This window comes from Magallana gigas, chromosome 3, assembly GCF_963853765.1.
Source record: "Magallana gigas chromosome 3, xbMagGiga1.1, whole genome shotgun sequence".
NCBI lineage: Eukaryota > Metazoa > Mollusca > Bivalvia > Ostreida > Ostreidae > Magallana > Magallana gigas.
Window position 1 is genome coordinate 8,325,500 of NC_088855.1, and position 26,416 is coordinate 8,351,915.

Consider the following 26,416-nt stretch of genomic DNA (forward strand, 5'->3'; position numbering starts at 1 on the left):
AAACCCTCTACAGTTCAGAGATGAAAACTTAGTACATGCCATATTCTACATCTATAGCCTATTAATTATCTTGCATGTTGACATAAATATCTTACATGATAATATCTATAACTTGCATGCTCAAGTCGCATGTCCACCTACATGTTTATAAGTTGCATCTTGCATCAATGATATGTCAGATACCTTGATACAGGCGTGAGTAAGTGATTTTACCCATATAAAAATCAGGTTCTCTATAAAGATTTGCAACTTGCAGGTAAACATAATTATCTTGCATGTTGGCATACTTTTCTTGCATGTTGACATCATTTATCTTGCATGTAGGGAGCAGAAATATGCCACCATAGTCAAACGATGGAGGGCGAACCCTTTTCTATCCGGATTTTCACACTATCGGTTTTATCATTTACTACATTGGTGTCACTTCCAATGTGAAAGTTGATTTTGGACGGACCGTGTGAGAAGCACTGCATGCTTTTAGCCAACTAACGGTATGTGCACCTGTAATGATTGTCATTAAAATATACAATTGTTGCGTGTACACTGGCGAATACTAACAGTGCGTCACGTTACACTTGTCGCAGCCCACCCTACTATGAAAATTAGCTGCAACAATGTAGCCCTCTCTAATGTTTACCCCCCCCCCCCCCCCTCCGGCCAAAAAAAATGAAAATAAAAATCGGGAGAGAGAGATACATTATTGCAGCTATATAAAAATGTATTCATATCACAGCTATTTATACAAATTATTCTTATAGTATTTATCTAGTTACAACTATATCAGTCTGTCCAGCTGTCTTACTTCACTGATAACAAGATATAGTCTGTCCCAAATGTCCCGAGATATTTACATCTTGGGACAGGCTATAAACAGTAAAAGTCTACTCTTTAAAAAAAAAAAAAGTTTCCGAACTGTCATGATCAAGCCATAGCATGGCAGTGGGCTTTTAAAGTTTTAACTTTTTAAAATGGGATTTTATGACATCAATAACCAATAGGTTAAATGCTAACATTTTTCAGTATTGTTAATTATGCATTAAGATATAGAAAAAACTGTGATGTTCTCACATTTTCCAGGCAGTCATGGATTATTTTTACTAAGAATTTGTCTACTATATGAGCCTTATAGTAAAACTTAAATTACCTAATAATTTTTGAGACAACCCCCTTAGAATTGGGGGCTATATATTTGTCTCAATAAGAGTCCATCTTGACCCTTACAGAGTACCAGTCCAACATCTGTGGAGTGAAGTTCTAGAAACAATCTTACTCGCTAGAGAGTACCCAGGTCCAAAGACTGTGAACGTTAAATGTAACAGAGACAAATATTGCGTCTGCAGGGGCTTAAACCCAGATCCTCTTGCATTCGAATCCAGCACTCTATCATTCAACTTTATATCGGTATTTTGATGAATTGTTTGTAATCTACACTAATCAAAGGGAAATGGACAGAAGACTTTCATAAAGAGATGATGTTATTATCACCGTGCAAAATTCACTGTTTAATTATAACTTTATTTTGGACTTTTCTTTTAAAATTCAACATCTGTTTCGTAATATTTTCTCACAGTTTATTTCTTACAAAGTTTACTTATTTATTTAGTGATTGACACTTTTCGGACTCTATATGTGATTTCAAAGAGACGGAGTGCCATGTCTCAAGGACTGTTAATCTCTTAAAACAACATTGTGCAATTATCAGTTTGTCATGTCTTGGACATCAAAGACTCATTGAGTTTATTTAATTATTTTATATATGTGAACCTTTCACTCAGCTTACTTATGTCATCACCTGTCAATTTATACTCATTGTTCAGATTCTTATAAATAATTATGTACAATTGTCAATCGGCAGTCTGGAATACGGCGGCCAGCCTCGGCCACGTCCGACTCACCCAGAGTCTTGAGTCCGGAGGCCACTACTGGCCATATCCGACTTGTTTGTAAAATGTCTGTCTGTTAAATTGTTATAATGTTGCCATCGTTGAATCTCGTCCAATAAATGTGGAATCCTGCATCAATTGCCTGTTTATTTCTCTGGAACTGTATACTGGTGGACCTTCGGGAATACGGCAAACCTACCCTTCGTTTTTACCTTACGGCCTACAGAGCGCCTACACCTTATACCTTATACCCTTTACGCCAACATTCCCTCACCCGGTTCGTACTGCACACGACCGATGCAGATCCAGAGGAATTCCCTAGCACCGTAAAATCTACGCGGTCACATTATGGTGATATAGCATTTATGTAGTTTAATATGATGTTGCCTTAATCAGTGACATTGTTAATAAACAGATTTTGTAGAATGTCAGAGATCATTGGCATTAACATATCGGTCAATAATTAATTTAAACTGATAATTTGCAGTACATGTACATAATTATGCAAATAAGTGTGAAAAATGATTGATTTTAATCAAAATGTCTGGTCCAGAATAATTACTATAACACCGACAGACCAAAATCAATGCCCCATAAATGTTGTTTTACCCCAATTGATCTGTCCAAACAAAATTTTCATTCCTTGAAAGGACAATTTCCTTCTATTGATGCCGTCAATGAATTGCTGGCCAATATTGGTAGTTTATCACCTGTCTTGTTTCTGGCATCAGAGGTGTGTTGTTGTGTATTGGCACAAGAGAGATTGATTAATCTCTGGGCTTTCTCTGCCGCCATTGATTGTCTGTGGGAGGCTTATACTCTGTGCTTTCAGACACTGAGACCGTTTTTGTATTTGCTGCCTACTTATTGTTGGAGATTGGCTGCATCATTGAAACACATGACGTTAAAGAAGAAGTGAACGTCATGTTTTTTTTGCAGACTATGTATGAAAAAAATAAATGACTCCGTTAAACTCCTTTTATTAGTGATCATAGCTACTCCACATTATTGAACTGCTTGTGGAGCTTTATTAGTTCAAAAAATCAATAGTCAAATTAGCAAGCTACTCAAATCATTAATCATTTAATTCTTTTGAATATAAAGTGCAAAAAAATGTTTTCATTTTTATCTCCCAGAGGTTGTCGTAATGACATATTGATGCATTATGATAATTTTTCTGCACACAATGTTGCAGTTTTGGGATTAAAAGTCATTGTTTAAGGAAACAAGCATTCATTATTTGGGTTCATTTTTATTCCTTAAATGATCATTGATTGCCCTGTAATTTATCATTTGGCAAATTGCATGAGCATTATGTACTTTTAAGCAAGATAATGGAGTACGTTTGATAGCTGGTGCTGTTTATTTCGCACAATGACATGAAAACAACATGCATAAGGTGAAAAGAGCTTTGTGAATTTAGAGTTCAAGAATTATGTAATTTGTACTTCAAGATAAACCCTTTTTGTAGAATTTCTAAAATAAACGTTATGAATGCAAAGCCTGGAATAACATTTGTTTTAAATCTTATTGAATATACATAGTGAATTGTGTAAAAAATAAAAATATTAGTCCTTTAAAATGTATTTGTTTGAATAATTATTTGGTAAGATTGAATGCAATAATTATGCTTTCCAAATATACAGGTTTGTGGGAACATTTTGTGGGTTTAATTTTTTTCGCGATATTCAGATACAATTGTTTAAATATTTGTAGAGAATGTTACCTAGGAAATCCATGTCAAAGCACATAAAAAGAGCTGTTGTAATCTACAGACTGATCACAACCTTAAACAGATTCATCAGTTATCTTCAATGCACTTAAAATATCAAGTTACCATTCCAATTGTGCTTCTAATCAAACATAAAACCTACAAATAATATAAACAAATAAGATTGGAGGGTTGATGATGCTTAGAGATGTATTATGGATAAAACTTGAATTTATGAAAGTCTTAAAAAGAATCCATCAACTGATACCATGTGTATAAAACATCAGGATCTTAAAGGTGTGAATTATTAATGGATGGAAAGCATCTGAAGCTTTTAACTGAGTGTCCTCTGTAGAGATTCTTTGTACAGAGGTGCAATGTTCCGTAGACATGCAATGTAAATTGGAATGGAAAACGCTTGACCTTTCTAAAATTTATTGATTTACATGATTGCTTTGGTTTAGTGTGTTTTACTTGATAGACTGTATTGGTTTTTGTGGTGGTTTTTCGTAGAAGTATACGAGTGACAGAGTATGTCTTTGATATAGTAAACCTTGCTCAGGTTGCCGTCCTCTCCATTGAAACAGAATGCTCTGTTCAGTCATTATACCTATATGTGTACGTCATCGTAATTCTAGCTTTGTCTAAAGACACCAGCGTATATGTTACCTCATAATTAGTACGGGTAAATGTTCATGCATAGCAGGTAACTTGAGCATGAAGTAATTCATTGATTTTATGAAATAAAATGAGTAATAACACTGTTAACTGTGTAATGAGTTTATAATAATCAATCTTGGAATATATGTAATTCCAAATCTGAACTTTTATGTAGAACAGAAATGATTTTTCAAATAATTCCTTTTAGCCCTAAATATTAATTCCACATACCCGGTACACGTACATGTAGCCATACCTGTCAACATTCCAAATATTTTTGGGGGGAGAAAACGCGTGACGACCTTTTTTGATAGTAAAAAGTCATCGTGCGTTCTTTTAGTTCATACTGATAACTAAGAAATAACAAATGATACACTTTAATGTTCTTTATTGTAATTGTAAGCTGCTGATTTAGTCAGTTTTAGAGTGTCCTTAGAAGGTTTCACTTGATGGCATTCCAGTTTTGTTGGCATATAGAAGACTACACAGTGGCTCTGTGGCATCCAGTTCTCTTTTATAGTTGGATAATTTGGTATGGATTTGTTTCCTTCTGTTTTTGTTTAAAATAACTGGTTTGGGATAATATTTTCAGTGTTTAATTATAATAAAATTTAGAGGTTCAAGGATGACGATGATATATTTCTTTTGGTGGGACAGAGAAAAAGTCAAAATGCAACTGAATTTTTGGTCAATAGGTCATTATAAAAGGCTCATTAAGTATTTGACATGTTATAACTTGAATTTATAGTAAGTTTGAAGGAGTATTTTCAAGACATTCTTGAGTTTGAATGGATTGGTCCATTAGGATACCAAGTTCCATCAGCCCAAGACTTGTGCTGTATGTACAGGCTGTTGTATTGATTAATGCGAAGGGAGCACAGAATACACTCTCGTCATCTCCAAAATCATCAATACTGCTTTAACTCCCAGACCGTGTAAAGTATATCAGACACTGATTGATAAAAAAGCTCGTTAGCTGATTGGGAATTTTAATTTCTCCTTTTACTGTAAGTATTGGACTCTATGTAGCCTTGTTACCTGTCTGTCTGTTTGTGGTTTTGATTTGTTTGATATATTTTACATTGCCGGTACTTGCCTTAAGTTTGAAGGTCAAGTGATTGCAGTATTAGGCATGCTGGGAGATGTTTGAATTAATCATGGGATGTGAGCGTTCTTATGGTGATGTGCCTTAATAAGAGGATGAAATTGGTTCTAAATGCTTTATATTGTCATATGCGGAATTGATCAGTGATCAGTGTTTAATCTGATTAATTCAATACAGATGAGCAAAAACAAGCAGAGTTTGCTGGTAAAATAACTATTGATACTGCCATGTATATAATAGATCGGCTACTTGTTGATTTTCTTAATTAAGATCAGTTTTATTGTCCCATTATTTATATGTTCTGTAAAGGTTTTTCATAAGGCTGTTCAAAGTTAATTCTATGCTTAAGGTGGTATGGGACACTTTCATGTTGTGACATACTATTTATCGAAATAAACAATCAAATCAAGTGTTATTATGTAAATTGTTTCTTTCACCGAATTGTCACGAACAGTGTAGTGCAGTTGGTTAGAGGGTTCACTACGAATATGTAAGTCATGAGTTCAAATCCCACTTGTTTTTAAAAAAATTTTACCTTTCGTTCCGTTAAAGCATATTTTTTGGTTAAAAATTGTAAATTTTGATTTTTTTTTTTATTATAATGGATAAACATTACATTCAAAATTTTTGTTTTATATTTGCATAGAAATTGGTTTAAGAAAATTAAGAAAAAGAAGACAAAATCTGTCATTTCTTATTGCATTGTTTCAACATTATTGTTGAATAATTTCAGCTGGTATAAAAGATATATTTTGACACACTCAAGTTTGCTTATACACTGTAGTTGTCTTTAAGTATCTATGCATTAACATCCTTTACATCTTCAAAACTACATTATTGTTTGCCGATACTGCTGTATGCTGATAGATATATGTTGTTATAGTTATTTTTTAGATGTCATAAATTGCATTGTACATGTTGTATGGTGTAATGTTAGATACTGTTGTGTGGTGAATTTATTTGTTGCTTTAGATACTGGTGGATGGAGGAATAGTAGTAGTTGCTATAGATACCAATAAGAGGAGGAATTGTTATAGTTGTTATAGAAACCTTATTGCAATGTGAGGTGAAAAATTGTTATAGTTGTTATTGATAATGGTGTATGGTGATTATTTTTGTTGCTTTATACTGGTCTGGTGTATATCAGAATGGTTAGTTTCTATAGATACTGGTGTGGGTTGGAATGGTTAGTTTCTATAGATACTGGTGTGTGTAGGAATGGTTAGTTTCTATAGATACTGGTGATTGTTGGAATGGTTAGTTTCTATAGATACTGGTGTGTATTGGAATGGTTAGTTTCTATAGATACTGGTGTGTGTTGGAATGGTTAGTTTCTATCGATACTGGTGTGTGTTGGAATGGTTAGTTTCTTTAGATACTAGTGTGTGTTGGAATGGTTAGTTTCTATAGATACTGGTGTGGGTTGGAATGCTTAGTTTCTATAGATACTGGTGTAATATCGGAATGGTTAATTTCTATTGATACTGGTGTGGGTTTGAATGGTTAGTTTCTATAGATACTGGTGTGGGTTGGAATGGTTAGTTTCTATAGATACTGGTGTGGGTTGCAATAGTTAGTTTCTTGAGATACTGGTGTGTGTTGGAATAGTTTCCATAGATACTGGTGTGTGTTTGAATGGTTAGTTTCTATAGATACTGGTGTGTGTTTGAATGGTTAGTTTCTATAGATACTGGTGTGGGTTGGAATAGTTAGTTTTTGTAGATACTGGTGTGGGTTGGAATGGTTAGTTTGTATAGATACTGGTTTGGGTTGGAATAGTTAGTTTCTTTAGATACTGGTGTGTGTTGGAATAGTTTCTATAGATACTGGTGTGGGTTGGAATGCTTAGTTTCCATAGATAATGGTGTGTGTAGGAATGATTAGTTTCTATTGATACTGGTGTGGGTTGGAATAGTTAGTTTCTATAGATACTGGTGTGTGTTGGAATGGTTAGTTTCTATAGATACTGGTGTGTTTTGGAATGGTTATCGTACTTGCATTAAGTACCAGTGGAAAGTTGCCATTGATAGTGCCTATTGCATGGTAGAATTGTTAATTGCTATATGAATACTTTTTTTGTGTATAGTAGGATAGAATGAAAACCTGAAACTTTTTGCATTTACCATAGATTTATTTGTATTGTAGAATGGTACGTGAGTTGTTATAGAAATTGAAGTATGATGGAATTGTTAGTTGCTATTGAATGGGAAAATGCTACAAATATTGAAGCAGGTGTATAATGAAATGTTATAAAATAGATCAATAGATTGGATAAATGTTTAGTTTGTGCTTCACATCTGGATATAGTAAATGTTATATTGAATAGCTAATGAGTTTTGTGTACTATAAGAAGGGTATGTCATACAAAGGTAAAGAACTGACAAAAGATTACCTTGTGAGTTAACAAAGTGCTACATAACAAGTACCATGACATTTATGATTGGTATTATGTAACAGTATATAAAAATGCATGTAGAACATTGTAGTGAGAGCAAAGGCTAGTACTTCCATTGTTGATAGGAACCAATCCCTGATGTTGTAGACATTGATTCGCTGGTTGTTTGCATTCAGAGATTTGTTCATGATCAATTAGCACTTGGTCTATTTATAGAAAGAAATCAATTTCAAGTCAGTGGTATGTGGTTTTTTTTTTATATGTACATGTACAGTAGGAGTATGATAATCTGCAAAACCAGTAAGTGCATCACACCTCTACATTTCTTTTCAATACATATCTCTAGCATCATTTTAACAAATGCTTACCTATATACGAAATGAAATACTTATTATTGGATTTTTTTTTGGCCAGGTATGATTCCTACATAATTGTATTTTGATAAGCAAATTTATGCCCTTGAACTAAGAAAAAGGATATAGTCAAAATCAATTGGGACCAATTGCTCAGAAATAGCATTGCAATGACCTTGACCTTAATCACAGGGGTCATTGACAGATGATTGACCATCAGTCAGGATAGTAGCAGATGTCTTTTTGATAAACTTGACTGATTATGAATTTCAAGTGGCACTTGACAGATGAATCCTGTGGTTGTTTATGTTTTAAGCTGATTTGGTCTGGAAAAAAAGATTAAGTTACCTTGAAACAACTATAAACAATAGATAAAGTATTCAATGATATTGACCAAGACTGAACCTTACAACAATTTCTGTTAAATTAGATGTATACAACTGTTAGCAATATTAAAAGATTTAGATTAAAGAGGCTCAGTGTATATTTTACTTACAAATGATGTGATACTTTTACTTGTGTTACAGTTTTATTGATTCAGAACTTCTTGGATCATGAATTTGATTCCAACAAAAATTGGTCTTGTTTTGCAGATTTCTAAAACCCTGTGAGTGAAAATACCACCTATTAGTGAACCTTACTGAAAAACAATTTATTGAACATTTTCTGAAAGATAGAACTGTCAAGTTTTGCAGAGGATGCATGATGATAATTTAAAGTTTACCATTATTATTTTTAAATTAGTTTAAAATTGAAATTAAAAGGCTTATGAAGCAGTTGATAATGAAGTCTCTAAATTAAAGACAACATTCTTCTTGTCATTTAAAATAGCTAGTTGGAGATTCAGAAGACTTGTTTTTTGCAAAACTGAGCTGTTCAACTCAAGATTCTTTATGACACTCATTAAGAATCTTGAGCCAAGCAGTTCAGTATTGAGCACGTTGTTCCAGGCTAGCACTGTTGACACCAGAAATATAAACATTAAACGAAAGATGTATTTTTATCAGAAGAATTTAAATCTATTTTGAGTAATCTGCGGTTGGAGTATCATACATGCATGCTTAATGAGGATTGTCTACAAATTAATTAATCCTTGACGTAAATCAATATGACCATGTTTGGGAATGATCTCATATTTTAATTAACCCCACTTGCATACGTCTACTTAAAATAGAACAATGTTTGCAAATGGCTTTTGCAATGTGATCTGCATGCTCTGAGGGTTTAGGAGTTTGTAGGCTTCAACTTTTATGAGAAATCAAAATTTTACTCTATTTCTATTTATTTCAGATGATGCATTGAAGCCAGCCAGAGAGCCATTTAGTGGGCGTGGTTGATCCAAACAGTATCACTTAACCATGCTGGGACTCTGAGGCAAGTCCACTTACTGTAAACAGCCTTCTGTACTCAAGTGATTAGAAAAAGACAATGGAATTTGTTATGACACTAAGTGTGTACATGTACATGCACTCTGTTTAAATTTGACACCCAGTTGAGCTTACCAGTTACATGCACATAAATTATGCACATACGATTCGCCTTAGAGTTCACATCATTCCTATATTATAAAACCGTTGTCAATCTTCGCTTTGCGTGGGTCAATTTCAACTGTTACCCTCCCAAACAGGCACTATTTGTATAGTGTCATCCTGACATTCTCATAATCACACAGATTTTACAGAGCAATATCCAATAGAACAAGCTTTTCCAGACTCATCCTAAGACACCTAGAAATGAAAGACTGATTGAAAGTCTTTAAATCAGCTTGTATTTTTATATAATAAATCATGCAAGAATTTTTTTCTTCAAAAGCTATTAATGTCATTGCATGGAAATTCTATTTAATTTATCAAAACGGTTTTCCAAGTAATAAATCAAGCATTTCAAATGAAGTTGAAAAATATCGATTCTGGAAAACCAGTGAGAAATCAATGTATGGTCAGTAATTAGCAAAATACATCATTGACAGAGATGATACATTGACTCTAAACCAAGATTGCTAGAATGATATCAATTTCATCTGGTAACGTTTTCAAGAGATGGAACCAGTATATTTCAAATGACGAACAAATAGTAATGGAATGCTGATAAGATTATTTTGCAGGACCTATCTATTTTTTGAAGGAACAAAATTACATTATATAAATACTGCCTGTTTAGGAGGGTAAGAGTTGAAATTGACACCCCAAGAAAACTATTGTCAACCGACGCGAAGCAGAGGTTGGCAATGGTTTTCGAGGGGTGTCAATTTCAACTCTTACCATCCTAAACAGGCACTATTTATTTTATCATATACTGAATGTTTAAATTTTAAAGAATCCGTAATTACTTTTATGTATGAATGTCGTGGATTCTTTGGCGAACCGTACGCGCATAGTTTACGCGCATGTAACAATTTGTGGTGTTACCCTTTGCTAAGTGTGTTGCTTATGCTGAGGGTAATAGAACGGGTTATCAACTGCATCAAAACAAATCAGAATTCAGTATTTAACAAGAAAGTATAATAAAATAAAAAATGACATAATAAAAATCTTTATTTATTTACTGTAGACCGTTACTAATTTATTAGCAAAATATTGTGCTTAAATTATTTTGTGTTAACTAGCCAAAACAGGGGTAATTAAGGTAGTTCACTTCTTGAAGACTTAATAGTATACCTCTTAATACAATGCCACAAGATGGTCATTTAAATGTTTGTTCAATTGTTTGTTTCAATCGGTATGGTTGTATTCAATAAAAGCTCAGTGGTTAAAGTATGGGACTTGTGAACCACAGACTACAAGTTCAAATCTGCCTGGAGCTTTTGTTTATATTTACATAATTAAATATTTAAAAATCAAACTTAATTTTATCCAGAATTGCATATTTTTCTGCATATTTGAATGAAACTTTTTACACATCATGCTTAATCTTTCATAATCAAGGGTTTAGTAATTTTCCGCTGATTTGAGAAATTATATCGAGGTTTTTCAGTGAGCCACCTTAACAGGGAAAACAACTTTGAAAACAACTTTCTGAAGATTTTACTTGTTTATTATATTGATAGTTGTGCTTTTATTTACCTATATGTTAGTCTCTTACCTTTGAACCTTCCCCCTGGTTGGTAGGCCAAGGAAACAATCTGATATGTAAATTAAACTTCATGTTTTAATTCTGAAAAAAGTGCGCCTTTGATTTGCATACATTTTGAACAAATTTGGTAAAGTGTAAAATTACAGCAGAATTTTAGATATTTATATGTTATCAAAGAGAAGATTTTGCAGTCCATATAAAAAAATTAACCATTAGAACTGATGATCTGTCATATTTCAATAACTCGATCTTTGGAAACCAGCATTTTAAAATGAATCTTTAAAATGTATATGGGCTTGTGTGCAAGCTTCGATCATGACTTGCGGGGTGAATATAAAGTGGGACAAAATCATTTTTCAGTGCCAAAATAAGGATGAAGATTTCTTTTTTATTGGTAACTTTGATTATATAGTAACTGTTTCAAATACCTGGTAAAAGACTTAATAACTTTATTTGTACATGTGTCAGTAAAAAAAGAGGATGCCCATGTCTATATAAAATAGTTAAATTCTATCTCCTACACATAATGTTTGTCTCTCCTCTAGCATGATGTGTTGGATCTTATGTAAAGTAATCAATACATGTCAGAAAAGGGGGAATTTTCTGTGGATTGTTATGTACATTGCAGACCATTATATCCTCCTTCTGTGAAGAGCAAACGTTTCCAATTCTTTCTGTGCTATTTGTGGTATTGCTCATTAATCAATAATATCTTTAAGGGGATATACGAAATGGTTCATTGTGCATCTTATGTAATAAAAGCTTTTAAAAAAGACCAAGAAAATTGATCCAACCACTGGCAACCAGCAAAAGTAGTTAACATGTGGAAGAGACCCTGTTAATTGACTGTTAATACAATGAAGCCATAGGGTCCAAGCCTCTTGATGACATTCCTACACACTTCACAGCACATGTACCTGCACTCTGTTTAATTATTGACAACTTTCTTCTTCCGATTGATACATTGTCTGATTCAGAATCTTTGCTTTGGTCGAGTGACTGTCAGATTTTGGTGAACAAGCTGGTGTTAGTCTACTGTCCTTCTGATAATGTCAGAATGCAGACAATTCAACATGCTCTGTGGGTCCCAGTCAAAGTTTGTTCAAGTACAGCAGTTTTTTTTATTGATTTATCATTGACAATTGATGACTTGTTGGATCTTCAAAGTGTTACATTTATTTTGCAAAATGTTGTGGTCAAATTGTTTTGAAGTTCAGTACTGAAGTACTTTGTCAAGGAAGATTATTTTGTTTGAATTTTTCTCAGAATATTTTAAATTCGATCAGCACTTGCATTTTAGAAAAGTGAGCTAAAGCTAGGATGAGTTCCCTAATCTGCTCGTTCTTGTTGTTTACATTAGATGGTGTAGCTTCTTTCTGGATTCTGGATAATGTTGTGGTTTCATCAATAATTCCTTGAACATCAGTCTTTGGATTTTATTGGTTAGCCGATTCACAAATTCAAGTATTCATCAAAGTAAGAAGTGTTATAGATAAATTTTTCTTGAAATTACCTATAATAAAAAATTAGTTTTACTAAATCCTCGATAATTTACGCCCACAATCATCGATGAAACCATAGTGCTGAATCTAGAATCTCGGTAAACTCAATATAGCTGATAGGACATGTTGCAGAATTTACCAAGCAATTTGTTCCATCACATAACTGTGCGGATATTTTTTCAGGAATATGTGAATTTTAAACTTTAATAGAATTTCAGGCTGTTTTACATAACAATCTGATTTTGTGTAATTTGACCTTATGAGAGAAGATAGATCTGTTGTGTGTGCCAGTACATGATTAAAATTTTAATTGTTGATAAAAAAAACAAAACCCAGAATGTTGTAAGTTTAAACATTCTCCAATAATTTAAAATAATAATTTGGAAAAGAATACTTATAAATGATCTTTTGTAGGTTGGAATCTTGTAACATAAGATCTGACGGAACTATAAGATATTCTCTAAGGAGAGATGGATTTTGTTCGCCGCCGACTTTCCCAGGGAGGAAGTAGTGATGAGGAGGGGCGATCACTGTCCTCAAGCTTCTCTGAAGGGACCTCACGGTTCTTCACCTCAATGGTCGCCAAAAAGAATGGCCTCATCAATAATCTCTCCAACAAACTGGAGAACGTGATGAAGCCTGCGTCAAGCCCCGAGGATTCCGATTCCGAGTCGGTGAGTCCCGCCCAGACACCTAGTTCCAACCACAGCTCGTACAGCAATGGAAGCCGCAATTACAGGGGAGAGGACTTTTCAACTCAGCCATATCGGTCCAAGAAAAAGACGGAGAGAATTGGCATTCCACGGCGGCACAGTTCCTCTGGCTACTCAGACAGCAGTGGAAATGATGAAATAACCACAGGAAATATCAGTTTTGATGAGCCATTGTACTCGCCTACATCCAAATCCACATTCTCTTACGATTCAAAACAGGAGACTTTGCCAAAAACAAACTGTATAAGGACTGAAAAGGTTAATAATACTGACCGAGTTCAAAGCAGTTCTAATGTCAAGGATAGTTGTGAAAGTGATAATAAGACAGAAGTAGATCTACCCAAGACAGTTCCCAATGAGGTCATACCAATGAGCAAGACGTCAGATGATGAAGGGGAAAGTAAATCAAAAGTTGTCTCCCCTGTTGAGAAAAGTGAAAAAGAGTCCAACATTGATATAAATGGATTTAAGAGAGCGCCCAAGATGAAACGGCGTTCAAGCACAGTAGACGAGATGCTGTTTGATGATTATGTTCCTCCACCAGAGGAAGCGGAGGAAGACCAGGACAAGTTTGATGAAAGTGATGATGTGAATTTGAACTCAAAGAGGAAGACACTGATTCCTATGGGAGACCTTATTTCTTTTGACGATGACCAAGAAAACGAATCAGAAAATCGACGCAAAGTTCCTCTCAACAGTGAAAAGTTCTCTCCCTTTACCAGTGTTTCAAGCATTGACAGTTCTGAGTACAGTGTAGGCAATAACCACAATGGGACAGATTCAACCTCGGAGTCGGAGTATGGGGGTTTGCCGATCAAACGCTCCTATTCGATGGGGTCCGAGAACTCATGGAGTTCATCCTTCAGCATCGAGAGCCAACCAGACGAACAGACTCTACAGTGTATGGAGTTCATGAAGACTTTTGTAGATCAGATATTTGATTCAAGGTCAGTATCATATTGAAGGTTCAGGAATTATCATTTTGTCAGTTATCTCAAATCTGCATCATGATAAACTACCGCTAATTGTTAATAAGGTCACACAGAAATGAATGTTTTTGCTCTTTGTTATAGGTTATCATTTTGGGTTAACACATATGTATATAAATATCAAAATTTTGATTATCTTTGGTTAGGGGCTTTTGAAAAGACAAATGACTCAAATTTTTTGATTATCCAGTACATAATTTTTCAAGGTCATTCTGTCAAAAATTGACATTTTACCAAGATGTTCGAAAGAATTAGAATTGCTATTCAAATATTATCTGAATGGTGTGAGCCTGATATTGATCAATCCTAAAGAACAGGGATGGTGCAACGTCAGTACAACAGTGTCATATACCCAAAGTCCTTCCCCAGTCCTGCTACGATCTATCATTTTATCAAAAATGTGTTTAATTCCATTGACCTAGAATGCTGATGGTTTTCAAGGATATATGGATACAGGACTCCAAAGATTGATCTCCATTTTGTATAAGACCAACTCATCAATCGTGGGGGTTTTGAGCTGGCGATTAAGTTTATTTGGTCCTCTGTGAGCAAGCAATACATGAATCAATAGATGCAGGGTCCTGTGGGTCTAATAAGATGTATAACTTGAAAAACACTCTCTCTCTTTGTGAAAAGATAATTTGTCAATATAGTATTTCAGGCCAGTAAAATAAATGAGTCGTGATTGCAAGTTATTGGTTTGTTAGAACTATATTTTTTATACCTACTTTCCTTTCGTCAGCAGGGATTTTCAAAATTTGATCCTTAAAAGGGGATGGGATAAGAAATATTTTTATTAAAAACATGGAACACTTTATCGATACACACTCTGCATCAAGAAAATGTATGTTTAACTTAAATGTGCTAGAAAATAAGCAATGTACTCGTTCAATTCTACAAGGCCTAAAGGTCATGGAGCAGTGATCGTTTGCATCAGGGGATATTTTCCTCCTTTTCTCCTTAATTTTTCTCTATTATTATTTTTTTTCGCCTTTTTTCGGCACCTTAATAGGAAAAAGTTTAAAGAGTATGGACATTTGGAAAATGCTCTCTTGAAACAAACTTCAAAAACAATTGCAAGTCTATGGGTCTATAAAATTTGACAGAGTAATGGTGGAGCCATGTGAATTTAACAGCCAATAAAAAAGAAGCTTAATCTCCATACTGAATTGGTCATGATAGATTTTTTTCGGGTTTAAGCACAGAGGCTCTAGATTTCAAATTTTGGCCACTATGCATTTTCAGACAACAGCTACAAAAAAGCTGCATGTATTTACAATGATTTGTCCCAGGTTTGATTGTTCGAGTATTTTTACAAGGGGGTTTGCATTGAGGTTTCAGAAGTGGATACATGTATTAACATATCAGGCACATGCTGAAAGAGTGATCTTTGTTAACACTGTGGAGCAGGGCTCTCAGCTGCAAATCAAATCTCTTGGACCATTTAGCATTGAATTAAAAAATTTGCATAACATTATTGTACCCACTTTATCTGATTAGAATAGAGAAAGAGACTAAATACCATAGTCTGGTTCCTTACAATATAGATCAATGAACATCTGAGGAAAGGCCCAGCTCTAGGTTTTAAGAATAAATTCCATTTTTTAGCAAATGCAGTAGACAGATAAACTGCAGTTCTTCAAAATTGTAGGGGCTAATTTATATTGGATAGTCATTTCTTCACAATCTCATAAGAACACAATTTCTTTGGGTGTATTGTTTCTGAAAAAAAAAAGATAATTGTAATCTAAATATAATTCTTCTGTCATTCTAAAAATGTAAACTTGGTACAAGTGAGGAATACCCACAAGATAAAAAAAAAAAAGAAATCTATGAATCTACAGTATTTGAGTTATGAACAAAACATTAAACATTGTACAATGAAATTGAAATGTGACAATATGTAAGTTTATGGTAGCATTGTATTCTAGTATTTGACACTAGAGATGCTCTTGTAGAACATACTTTTTTTGACTATTACCCTTGGATTGATTGATGTAGAAGAGTAATCATGCATTGTTTTTGTTTTATTTCACAGCAGGGAGATCTCACAAACAGACAAGGCCAAGTTTGGAGAACTTTGTCAGGTATCTGCATTTTCTGTCACTTACTAAGTGGCATTGCCACTCCTGTTTAAACTTTTAAGACAAATAAATTTAACTTTTATTGGTTTTGAGACGTTGATAAACCTTGTAGACTGATGGCAACGGCTGGGAAGGTTGAATTATTTTGACGGAAGTACAACAATGAAGCCTTCAGTTTTATTGCTTTGTTTAAGGAAACCTGTGTTATTATAAAGGGATACAAAATGAATGGATGATGTAATAGACCTTAGATGGTTTCATGCATTGTCTAGTAATCTCGTCTCAACCTTCTAAGGAGAATGGATGATGGGCCTCTCATGAAATTTAAATAATACCACTTTTATTGTTGTCTTGTCCTAATGGTCTGCACAATATATGTCACAGAAGCTGATTTATCTTGTTACAGAAGTCTTATGTCATTATGCAAATCAGGTGCCAACTGTAAGGAGTGACCGAGGTGTAAATAAGCACCTGGTCTCATTAGGACTGCGGATCCAGGCTGTCCCAATCATGTCATAACGTAAAGAAAGACTAAATGCCTAGGTCACGGTTTGAGGGGAAATTAGTCATTGTGATGACTTTTTGTTTTATTTCAGGAGGTGGCCGGGAGGCAGTGGTTTGCACGTTACGTTAACGGACAGGTTCGTATACGTTTGCGTCTAGATACAGCTTATTTCATTCAGAAGCATTGGTACATTCTCATTTGCATCCTTAATGTTCACAAAAAAGGAAAATGAATGTTTTGAAAAGTTATTTCTGAAAGAATGAGTGATGTTCACTACATATCTCCTTGTCATATTACGCCCCTTTCTGTTGCCAACTTATATTTTCCAAGATAATTTATTATTTTCAAGATGTATGAAATATTACTGTTTGCATTCATCTGTACACCTTATTTTAATCGTTAATTTTGTATCTGAAAAGCGTAGCATAAACTGCATATTGTGGGTAGAAAGATTAATTAAGCTGTTAAATGAATAAAAACCTGAGTGGTAACGTAATATAAATTTATTTGGGATCTTTTCACAGAGAGTAAATAACAAGAGGGTGACAGAACAGATCTTTTTCCGCCTGATGCAGTATTTCGCGGTGGTACTGTTTGAATGTGGGGAGGCAGAAGATTTCACACCAGCCAAATCACTCATGAACATGTGCTTCACTTTCTATTATGAAGGTAGTCGATGCTTATAATAAAAGTACACATATCTATCACTTTAACAGAATATCTTGATTTAGAATAAACCTGACATGTCATTGTGCTTTGAGAATTATGGTTTTTCAATGTGCACCATTTGATTAAGGTTCTCCATTCCTCAGCCTCAAAGTATTTTTTTTTCATCATAAACATGTTATTTATCCTTCAAACTTTATTAAGGAAATAAAATAAGACGAAATTTTTTATGGTATCCATGCATTTTACAAAGTTATTGCAATTTTGGCCACAGTAGATATAACTGAATAAATAAAGTATACAAGTTGAGATCAAATTAGAGAAAAAAAGGTTGTACAGTTGCATTGGTGGCTTGAAACCCTTTATCTTTAGGTAGTAGGTCTCCATGGAGCCACTAAGACATATGTTAACTACATGAAATTATGATAAAAATTTGATATTAGCGATTTTAATTTTGCGGTTTGATGGAAAACGACTGAATCGCGGAATTAAGTACTGGCGTAAGATAAGGAATCTACAGTTTTTGAGATGTCAAGGGTAAACTCCTGAAAGTTTAAGTAATTAGGACTTATAAATTATCTCGACATATCCATTGTATTTGAGATATCAGTGTTTCGAGATATTGAAGTTTAACTGTATGTATGTACCTTCACACAAAATTATGATTTTACTGCTTTGTTGACAGGTTGCCATGGAAAGAACTTTCTGTACAGTTTCCTGAGAGACCAGCCTATCTGGCAGTCCTTACGGTTCTGGAACGCCGCTTTCTTTGATGCAGTGCAGCTGGAGAGATCCAAGAGACCTGTTTGTACAAGGTGCACATCATGTCCTCAACTTACTCAGACATCTGCTTATACATGTCCTCATCTCTTTCAAAGATATCTGCAAATGCATGTCCTCCTCAACTCTCTCAAAAATATCTGCCTATATGTGACAGTGTCCTTTACTCTCTCAATGACATTTGTCTATAAATGTCCTCATCTTGCTCAAGTCATTTGCCTATTACATCTCAACTCACTTAAGTCAGTTATACATGTATATAATAGTACATCTAGTCGTTTTACTTTCGCCTGTAAAATAAATGTCCTCAACTTTTTCATGTACATGTACATAACATTTTGAGATCAGACAATCTGAGTCTCTACTTAATCCAACATGTATGTGTTAACAAGCTAATTCTCTTTACCTGCAGTAGGTTCTTTGTCCTTTATTCCACTAAATGCACTTCTAATGCAAAGTACATCTTTCATAAATCTATCTCTTTCATCACTTTTAATTGAGTGTGGTAAGATGCATTTCATGTATGACGCAAGAAATATTTTTCACTTTGAAAATGAAAGGTAGACACATTAATTTTATTGATTTGATTCATTGGATGTCATAAAAACAAATCAAAGGAATACGAAACTGTGCAAAAGAATTCTAATTATGAAGGTAACATCACTTAGCAGGTGTTTTTTTGTACTGTATAAGAAAAAGTTCAGTGCCTGACAAAAAACATCGTTCACTTGTATCTTACCAAGCCTCCTGCTGATATTGGAGTCTTGGGTTAAAATGAAGTGAGAGACAGATTTTGCCATGTATTATTCTCTATTTATTTCATTTGTTTATTCTTAAAAAAGAAACATTCTTCAAAGCAATTTCCTTGCCTAACTAAATACATTTTCAACTTTGATCTCATCCTAAGTAAAGCAATAACTTGCTTTAGATTCCCATGCTCTTCCAAGAGTTGTCATTTTTGAACCCTGGCCTTAAATATGGGTTCCGTTTGGTGCAGAATATTTTAAGTATCATAAACAACACAGAGATTATGAAGAGATGTTTATTTGTGTCTCATTTGTGTTTCTCTGCTCTCCAAAAATAAACACGATTCCTGGAAAGATAAACAAATCTAATTTATTACACAAATGGTTTTGTTTTGCTCCTTATTTAAATTTTTGAAATGAATTCAAGTTTAAAAAAAAAAAAAATGAATTATAATGATCTGACATGCCCCTGCAATTATAAATATTTGAATCTAAAGAAGATTACCGAAATTTTTCATAAGAATATAAATTTGATATTCAAAATTTTGTTTGAAGTTCTGACTTACAAGAAAACCTGTGTATGATGTTAAAATGGTGGGTTTGTAATAGTGCATAAAGAATTATCTATCTACAATATGCTATGATATCAAAACAAATATTTCTGTTTTTGATGTTAATTTTTTCAATATCTTATGATAGTAGTGCAGCAATTTTCTTAGTATACAAACATTTGAAGTTTAATATTTCTGACTTCCTAAGGATGGAAAATTCTTGACATCCAAGAGATGTTAATTTGGTTGACATTCTTGATGTTTAATTGACATTTTATTGGTGTTATTTTCTTGGCATTGTAATGATACAGTTTTCTTGATATTTTAAAAATTGTACATAGGGATGTAATTGACTTGACATATAGTATAGGTATCATTGTTTTGGCATAAAGTATGGAATGATGTTATAATTTAGACATACTAGAGATGTAATTGTCTTGTCATTATGTGCATATTAATGTCTTAACTTCATTTGGATGTAATTTTACTTAATTGGATGTAATTCTAATGACATTCCATTGATGTAATTTCCTTGATATCATATGAATGTAATCTATTCTGTAGTGTAGTCGTAATTTTCTTAAAATCTAAGGGATATGAAATTGGCATCATATGGAAGTTGATATCTTGTATGTATGTAATCGTATTGACATCATCACATGTATTATGGGTGTTATTGTCTGGAATCACATAGGGATGAAATTTATTGAGAAAAGTGTGATTCTTATGTGTGTTTATTTCTTGACATGCATGGTTGTCTACATCATATGGGTGTTGATTTCTTGACTTGCATGGAAGTAATTTTCTTGAAATATGAGAAAATGATAGATTACTCGTAATGAATAAGATTTTCACCTGCAGTTTTTTTAATCTCTACACCTGCGTTTAGAGGCTGTTGCTCCGTGCAAGGATCATATCTAGTGTTATAATTATCTCTCAGAACAGTGCCATAATTATCTCAGTGCAGGGCCAGTTACATAATACAGCAGCCCCTGCATTTGACTGTGTATCAATCCCTGTAGCCCAGCCTGCCTGCTTTTATTTGGTATAACTGACTGTGGCTGATGCCCTCTCTGTGATTGATGACCCTGTCTGGCAGAGAGCAGCTCTAACTGTGGGTTAATTTCACGTTTTTATTTATTGCAGTGATGACGGGGATGATCTTCAGAAAGATGACAGACAGTTTCAGGAAAACATCACGTTTGGACAACTAGGGTACTGCGCAATTTAGTCATTCTCTGGTGTCTATGCACTGCCCACACTTATTTAATAAATGAAGGTTCTAATTAAATGGTGCATGTTCAAGCAGTAATATGATTAACTTGTTAATCCATAGACCATTTTTTTTCTAAGCAGGTTTTAGACAAATTAACTACCCTAACAACCAAGTACATCTATTTGATGAAACATTTTGGATTCATTAAAATGTTTTAGATCTGCTAACGTCTGTAGATCTTCATGATTTCTCCTAGCCATATGTTCCCAGATCAGCATTACACAATATAAACATCCTAGAAGCTCAAGGCTGTATCTCCATTATCTCAATATTTTTCTGTATACTTCTAGGACGTTCACCTGCAATATGAGAGCCTTTGGCTTGTCCAGGGATCTTTGTTTAGAATTCCTACGGAAACAATCAACAATTGCCAATCTGAAAAAAGGTACCAGTTCTCAGAAAACTAATGATGTGTTGATGATACTCTTGGTTATATTTATAAGGTTTTAGGAGGTGGAATTCCAGAATAAGAGACATTTATGATAAACTGCGAAACAATTAGTGGGTATATTTTCTTAATATTTTCTGTATGATTGCAGGCTAGTGCTGTTTTAAGTAAGAACAAGCACAAAATATATGCTAATTTTATTCAGATTCTCTCATAACACCTTCTACTGTAAGACAATAGTTTATAGTTGGAATCTTATGAAATAGTTCACTCTGTAATTGTGCTTTTAACTATGAGTAAATATATTTCATGATATACATATGAGATATTAGCAGTCTTCACCAGACACCTGTTAGAAATACAAGACATTTCATTAGTTTAAAAGTCTGATTACAAGAAAAACTTGACATATGACTATTAATGAAGTCATTCTGACCAAAATTATGTAAAAATTTTGTATTTAGGCTCTAGGAGCAGGTACATCTCATGAATATAGGGATACCTTCTGCTCCAATTTCGTTTTTGTTGATTGTAATTTTGGCAGAATCCTCATTAATTTACTGGTGACTTGCTATTATATATTGTCTTATTCTTTGTAGAGCAAGTACAGATGTTAAAAGACAACGTCGATAAAACTCGGGAATCTTAGTCCATGATTTCACATTCCAGGAAGGACAACTCATACATTCTGCCGCAGAAGAAGTTAATGGAGAACTTAGGTGCATACCTGTAGCTTTATTTTGGTTTATAGTTAACCATTTAGTGTACGTTGCATTTATTTTTTGCCAATGTGTATAATTTTTCATTAAATTGGTTATGTTGTTCAGAAATGCTTTTATATAGAACATGTGTATATAATTGGTCAAGATTGATTCTGAACATTTGCTGTATGTATAAATTTGATACATGGTGTTTTTGTTTTTTGGGGTTTTTTTTTGTTACAGAGTAGTCTTTACAAAACTATTGTTGTGTCTAAATTGTTCCAACAAATTCAATCATTAGAAAATCATTGGGTATACAAAGTTATGTTACATCTCCCCTCACCTGTTATAATTTCTATTGAGTACCGGTTTATCATATCACAATCATTATCTTTATTTAAACATTTACAAGTAAATTTGTTCCACATTTAGCTGAATTTGTAAATATTTTTCAAAATGGTTTTTAGAACTGTCTTTACAAACTTTTGTTGAAGATTGTTTAATTTGTTGAAAACTTTTGTGATATACAAGAATTGGAAATGTGAAAGTGGTTTGTATATAATTATCTGAACAAAACTATCTCATTATGTTTTATTCAAATCAGAATTATCCCAGTTAACCTTAACAAAGCAGTACTTGGTACTAGGGTTAAAGTTCTATAGTTGTTCAGGTCCTTTTTTTGGCAGTTGAAATTGTTCATGTTTTGCCTATGTACATCAATGATACTCCGATGTATCGGAAACATTTCCTTAGTCTGTTGAGAAATGCTTTTACAGTAAAACATGGTTATAACGAAGTGCCACAGACGGGCGATTTTGCTTCGTTATTAGCTTAATTTGTTATATCCGTCAAGTTCACACATATAATATAGTCACAGGGAATGAAAATCACTTCGCTGTAAGCATCAATTCATTATAAGCGTGTTTGCTATAACCATGTTTTAATGTATATATTAATCTTTTAGCACTGTGAGAATTACAGTCAAACTTCGTTATCTCGAACTAGATGGGACTGTTTAAAAACTTCAAGATATATGATCCATTTATGTATAACAAGATTAATATAATTTATAAACAATTTATTGAAACATTCCATATTGGAGACTGGGGACTACTAACTGTTTACAGCTAAGATTACAAAATGTAAGTAAATGACAAATACTGTCTGAAAGGAAAAAACCCACCCTGTAATCGGGTGACATAACTTCCAACAAAATACATGGATACTTAGATGACAAAATTAACCCTGTAAAGAGAGTTAAAAATACATACAAATTATCCCCTTAGAAAACATGGGGGGAATTGGTGAAAATTCAAAAATTTAAAAACAAGACAATGTATTTGAGATATTTGAGGGTAAAATACTCTAAAAATAAGCAGGTTGGACTTACAAATCACTTTGACATATCCACTGTATTCGAGATATCAGTATATATAAAACAATAACAACAGCGGTGTTCTATTCATAAAATGAGTTTAAAAGGGCTTGATGGTCATGGCCATTTGTAGACTGTATTTATCTCCTTTAGATGAATTTTGAAGAGCTCTGTATAAAGATGCTAAAAAATAATCAAATTTTAAATCTAAAAAAATGTATTTCTTTTTTAGTAATAAATAGCTGATGGCCAAACATAATTTATTGAAATTTTAAAGCAGATCTGATGGATCAATTGTTGACCATCACGCGCCTCCTTAAGGTATTCAATGTATAATGAAGGGATATTGAACAATTGTGAATCCTTTTAAACTAGTTAAATATGAATTGCTAGATAACAATAAAAGTGAAATTAACCAAACTCACAAGAAGCCGGTCATTTTGAACCTTAAAGTTATAGAGTTATCTCTCCTTGATGAAAAAAAAAAGAAAATTTTAATTTTTTCAAAATATCTGCAATAAATGATTCATTTTATTTCAAATCTAAATAAAGAGAAAGTTCATGCATGTATTAACCAAGAGAGTTTTACAAATTTAAGTTACTTTTTACAATATCGTAATAAAACATACGTTGCCCATAGACTTCAATGCAAATTTTAACATGTAATTGATTGGACTTTAATCAAAATTTTGAAAATTCCTTTGATGGGGTATTTTTATTAAATAGCACCTTCAAAATGATATCATGATTAAGAATATCGGACCATTCATTTATTAGGTACAAAATGTGGTTGTTATACATTGAATACCTTAATACATTGTTGATCTCTCAGGTATCAATTGTTATGCAAATTTCTGAATTGATTCAGTTGAAGTATTTCTATTTGTTTGTGAATCCAGCTAAAATGAATGTTTCTAAAATTATTAATGAAGACCTTTTAAGACTGTTTCATATATGTTATATTCTTATGGCATGTCTGAGAATTAAATTAAGATGTTTATGAGCATCTAGTTATGATTTCAGGTTTTTGTATACAGGTGTTCTTAAAATTGTTCATGAAACAATTGGGGAAAAGCTTGGTTAAACTTTACCTGTTCAAAATGTAAGAGAAATGTTTATCTTTTTTAATGTTTACAACAGATTATTTCAAAGTGCAATATCGTTATACATGTATCTATCATCTGTTAACTTTCATAAACCTAAGAGACATTTTTTTCTCTCTACCAGTGAGGTTGTAACGAATGAGTGCTAGAATTTTTCATATAATTTATGAAAGTCTACAGCAATGTGCTATTTATAGAATGTAGATATTTATTTACAATTGTTAATTTTTACAAAGTTTATGGTTGGGGTTTTTTTTGTGAATTTTTGTATCATTAAGAAATCCATATATTGGATTGATATCTCGATCATTTGTGATAGAATCTTGGATTTTTTTTCTTTTTGTTGAAGTTATATATCTCAGTCCCTTCATTTTCTTTATTTTGTTGATTTATATTTCAATTTATTAGTGCTCTTATTATTTATTTTTACTTCAATTGATATATACAATATTATATGTTTTGTTGATATGTTTAAGAACCTGTATTTTCTCTCTTTGGCAATATCAAAGAATGAAGAGCTATGTTACATGTATTTACCAATAAGTACATGCAGGTTTAAATGTCAGAATTTTTTTTTCTCAATATTTACAAAACGTTGATGTTCCTATAAAAAACACATATGAATATTACTGCAGTATCTATAAAATGATATTTTGTAACTTACGGTACTTCTGTCTCAAAGAGGTGTGAAATATTCTGAGAGCTATATTTGTTTAGACTTTCAATAGATGAGTGTATAATGTTTTTGAATACTCTAAGAAAGAATTATCCCTATAAGGGAGGCTTCTTTGTTCAGATTGACCTGAAGATTGATGCAAACAGGAATAAGAGATGTGTCAAGAATCATATGATCCAATACATTCCAGTTGACTGTGCTTGGCTATCAGCATCAGAACTTTGATATAGCATGTACATTCCATTGGATAATCTTGTTAGCTATGGTTTTAGTTTTCTTTATTTTTTTCTTTCTTTCTTGCCTATGAAGCTAAAAATCATCCAAGATTGTGTAACATAGTAAGTTCTTTAGATATGTATTCTGTATAATTTTGAAGACTTTTTTCGAAACATTAATTTTGTACTCATATAGTAAGATGATTTAGAGTTATCTGAATTTTTTATTTTGGTTATAATAAGTGTTTATGCAAGTTTAGATAATAATGCAATGATAGTGTATATAAATAATGCAGCGTTAGATTCTCTAGTTAGCCATAGCTGTATGGTAGTAAACCAAATGCAGTAAAACAAAGCTATCCTTAAAATGGATGTAAAAGATTTCCGCTTGTAATGTTGTCATCCAACAATTTTCATGAAGTAGGAATACACATAATTCTATAGGAATGTAGGAAAGAGTGTCTGTAACAGGTAAAACTGACTGCCCTTGGTGCTTGTTGTGAGCCCTGTTTTATTGTGTGTAGTACATGCTTTGCTCACACAGGGAGTCCAGAGGTATACATGTAGCCAATGTCTGTTGTGTAGACTAGAACTGTAGTGCATCAATACTCAGTGTCACACAATGCAATAAACTCATCAACAGGCTATACTCTTCTTGTCTTATTGAAGCAGAAGCAGTCCAAGCCAAAGTGCATGCAGGATCAAGTGACAGATATATTGCTCTGATTGCATTGATCAATAGAACATCAATACTATACTCTTCTTATTGAAGCAGTAGCAGTCCCAGCTAAAGTGCATCTAGGATCAAGTGACAGAGTTATTGCTCTGACTGCAATGATCAATAGAACATCAATACTATACTCTTCTTATTGAAGCAGTAGCAGTCCCAGCTAAAGTGCATCTAGGATCAAGTGTCAGAGTTATTGCTCTGACTGCATTGATCAATAGCTGATACATTTACATCAAT

The 26,416-nt window shown here is 33.2% G+C and overlaps 1 protein-coding gene across 4 annotated transcripts; it reads left to right on the forward strand.

The window, feature by feature from the left end:
- The first annotated feature begins 353 nt into the window (after window positions 1-353).
- Window positions 354-26,094, forward strand: LOC105332308 (dentin sialophosphoprotein). Of its 4 annotated transcripts, none has more exons than XM_066078332.1 (10): window positions 354-491; window positions 9,398-9,481; window positions 13,096-14,341; window positions 16,422-16,470; window positions 17,064-17,108; window positions 17,497-17,641; window positions 18,324-18,453; window positions 20,862-20,930; window positions 21,282-21,376; window positions 21,979-26,094. In XM_066078332.1, the coding sequence occupies exons 3-10, from the start codon at window positions 13,152-13,154 to the stop codon at window positions 22,026-22,028; spliced, it is 1,773 nt and encodes a 590-aa protein (XP_065934404.1). In that variant the 5' UTR covers window positions 354-491; window positions 9,398-9,481; window positions 13,096-13,151; the 3' UTR covers window positions 22,029-26,094. The 4 variants fall into 4 exon arrangements, with proteins under 4 accessions (XP_065934404.1, XP_065934405.1, XP_065934406.1 ...); XM_066078333.1 differs by lacking the exon at window positions 354-491 and adding an exon at window positions 5,109-5,261; XM_066078334.1 differs by lacking the exon at window positions 354-491 and adding an exon at window positions 5,458-5,563.
- The last annotated feature ends 322 nt before the right edge of the window (window positions 26,095-26,416 follow it).

Coding starts and splice junctions, on each gene's coding strand:
- LOC105332308 (XM_066078332.1), top strand. CDS start 13,152: ATGGATTTTGTTCGCCGCCGACTTTCCCAGGGAGGAAGTAGTGATGAG. Junction 16,471..17,063: donor AGTTTGGAGAACTTTGTCAG/GTATCTGCATTT, acceptor GTTTTATTTCAG/GAGGTGGCCGGGAGGCAGTG. Junction 21,377..21,978: donor AATTGCCAATCTGAAAAAAG/GTACCAGTTCTC, acceptor TATTCTTTGTAG/AGCAAGTACAGATGTTAAAA.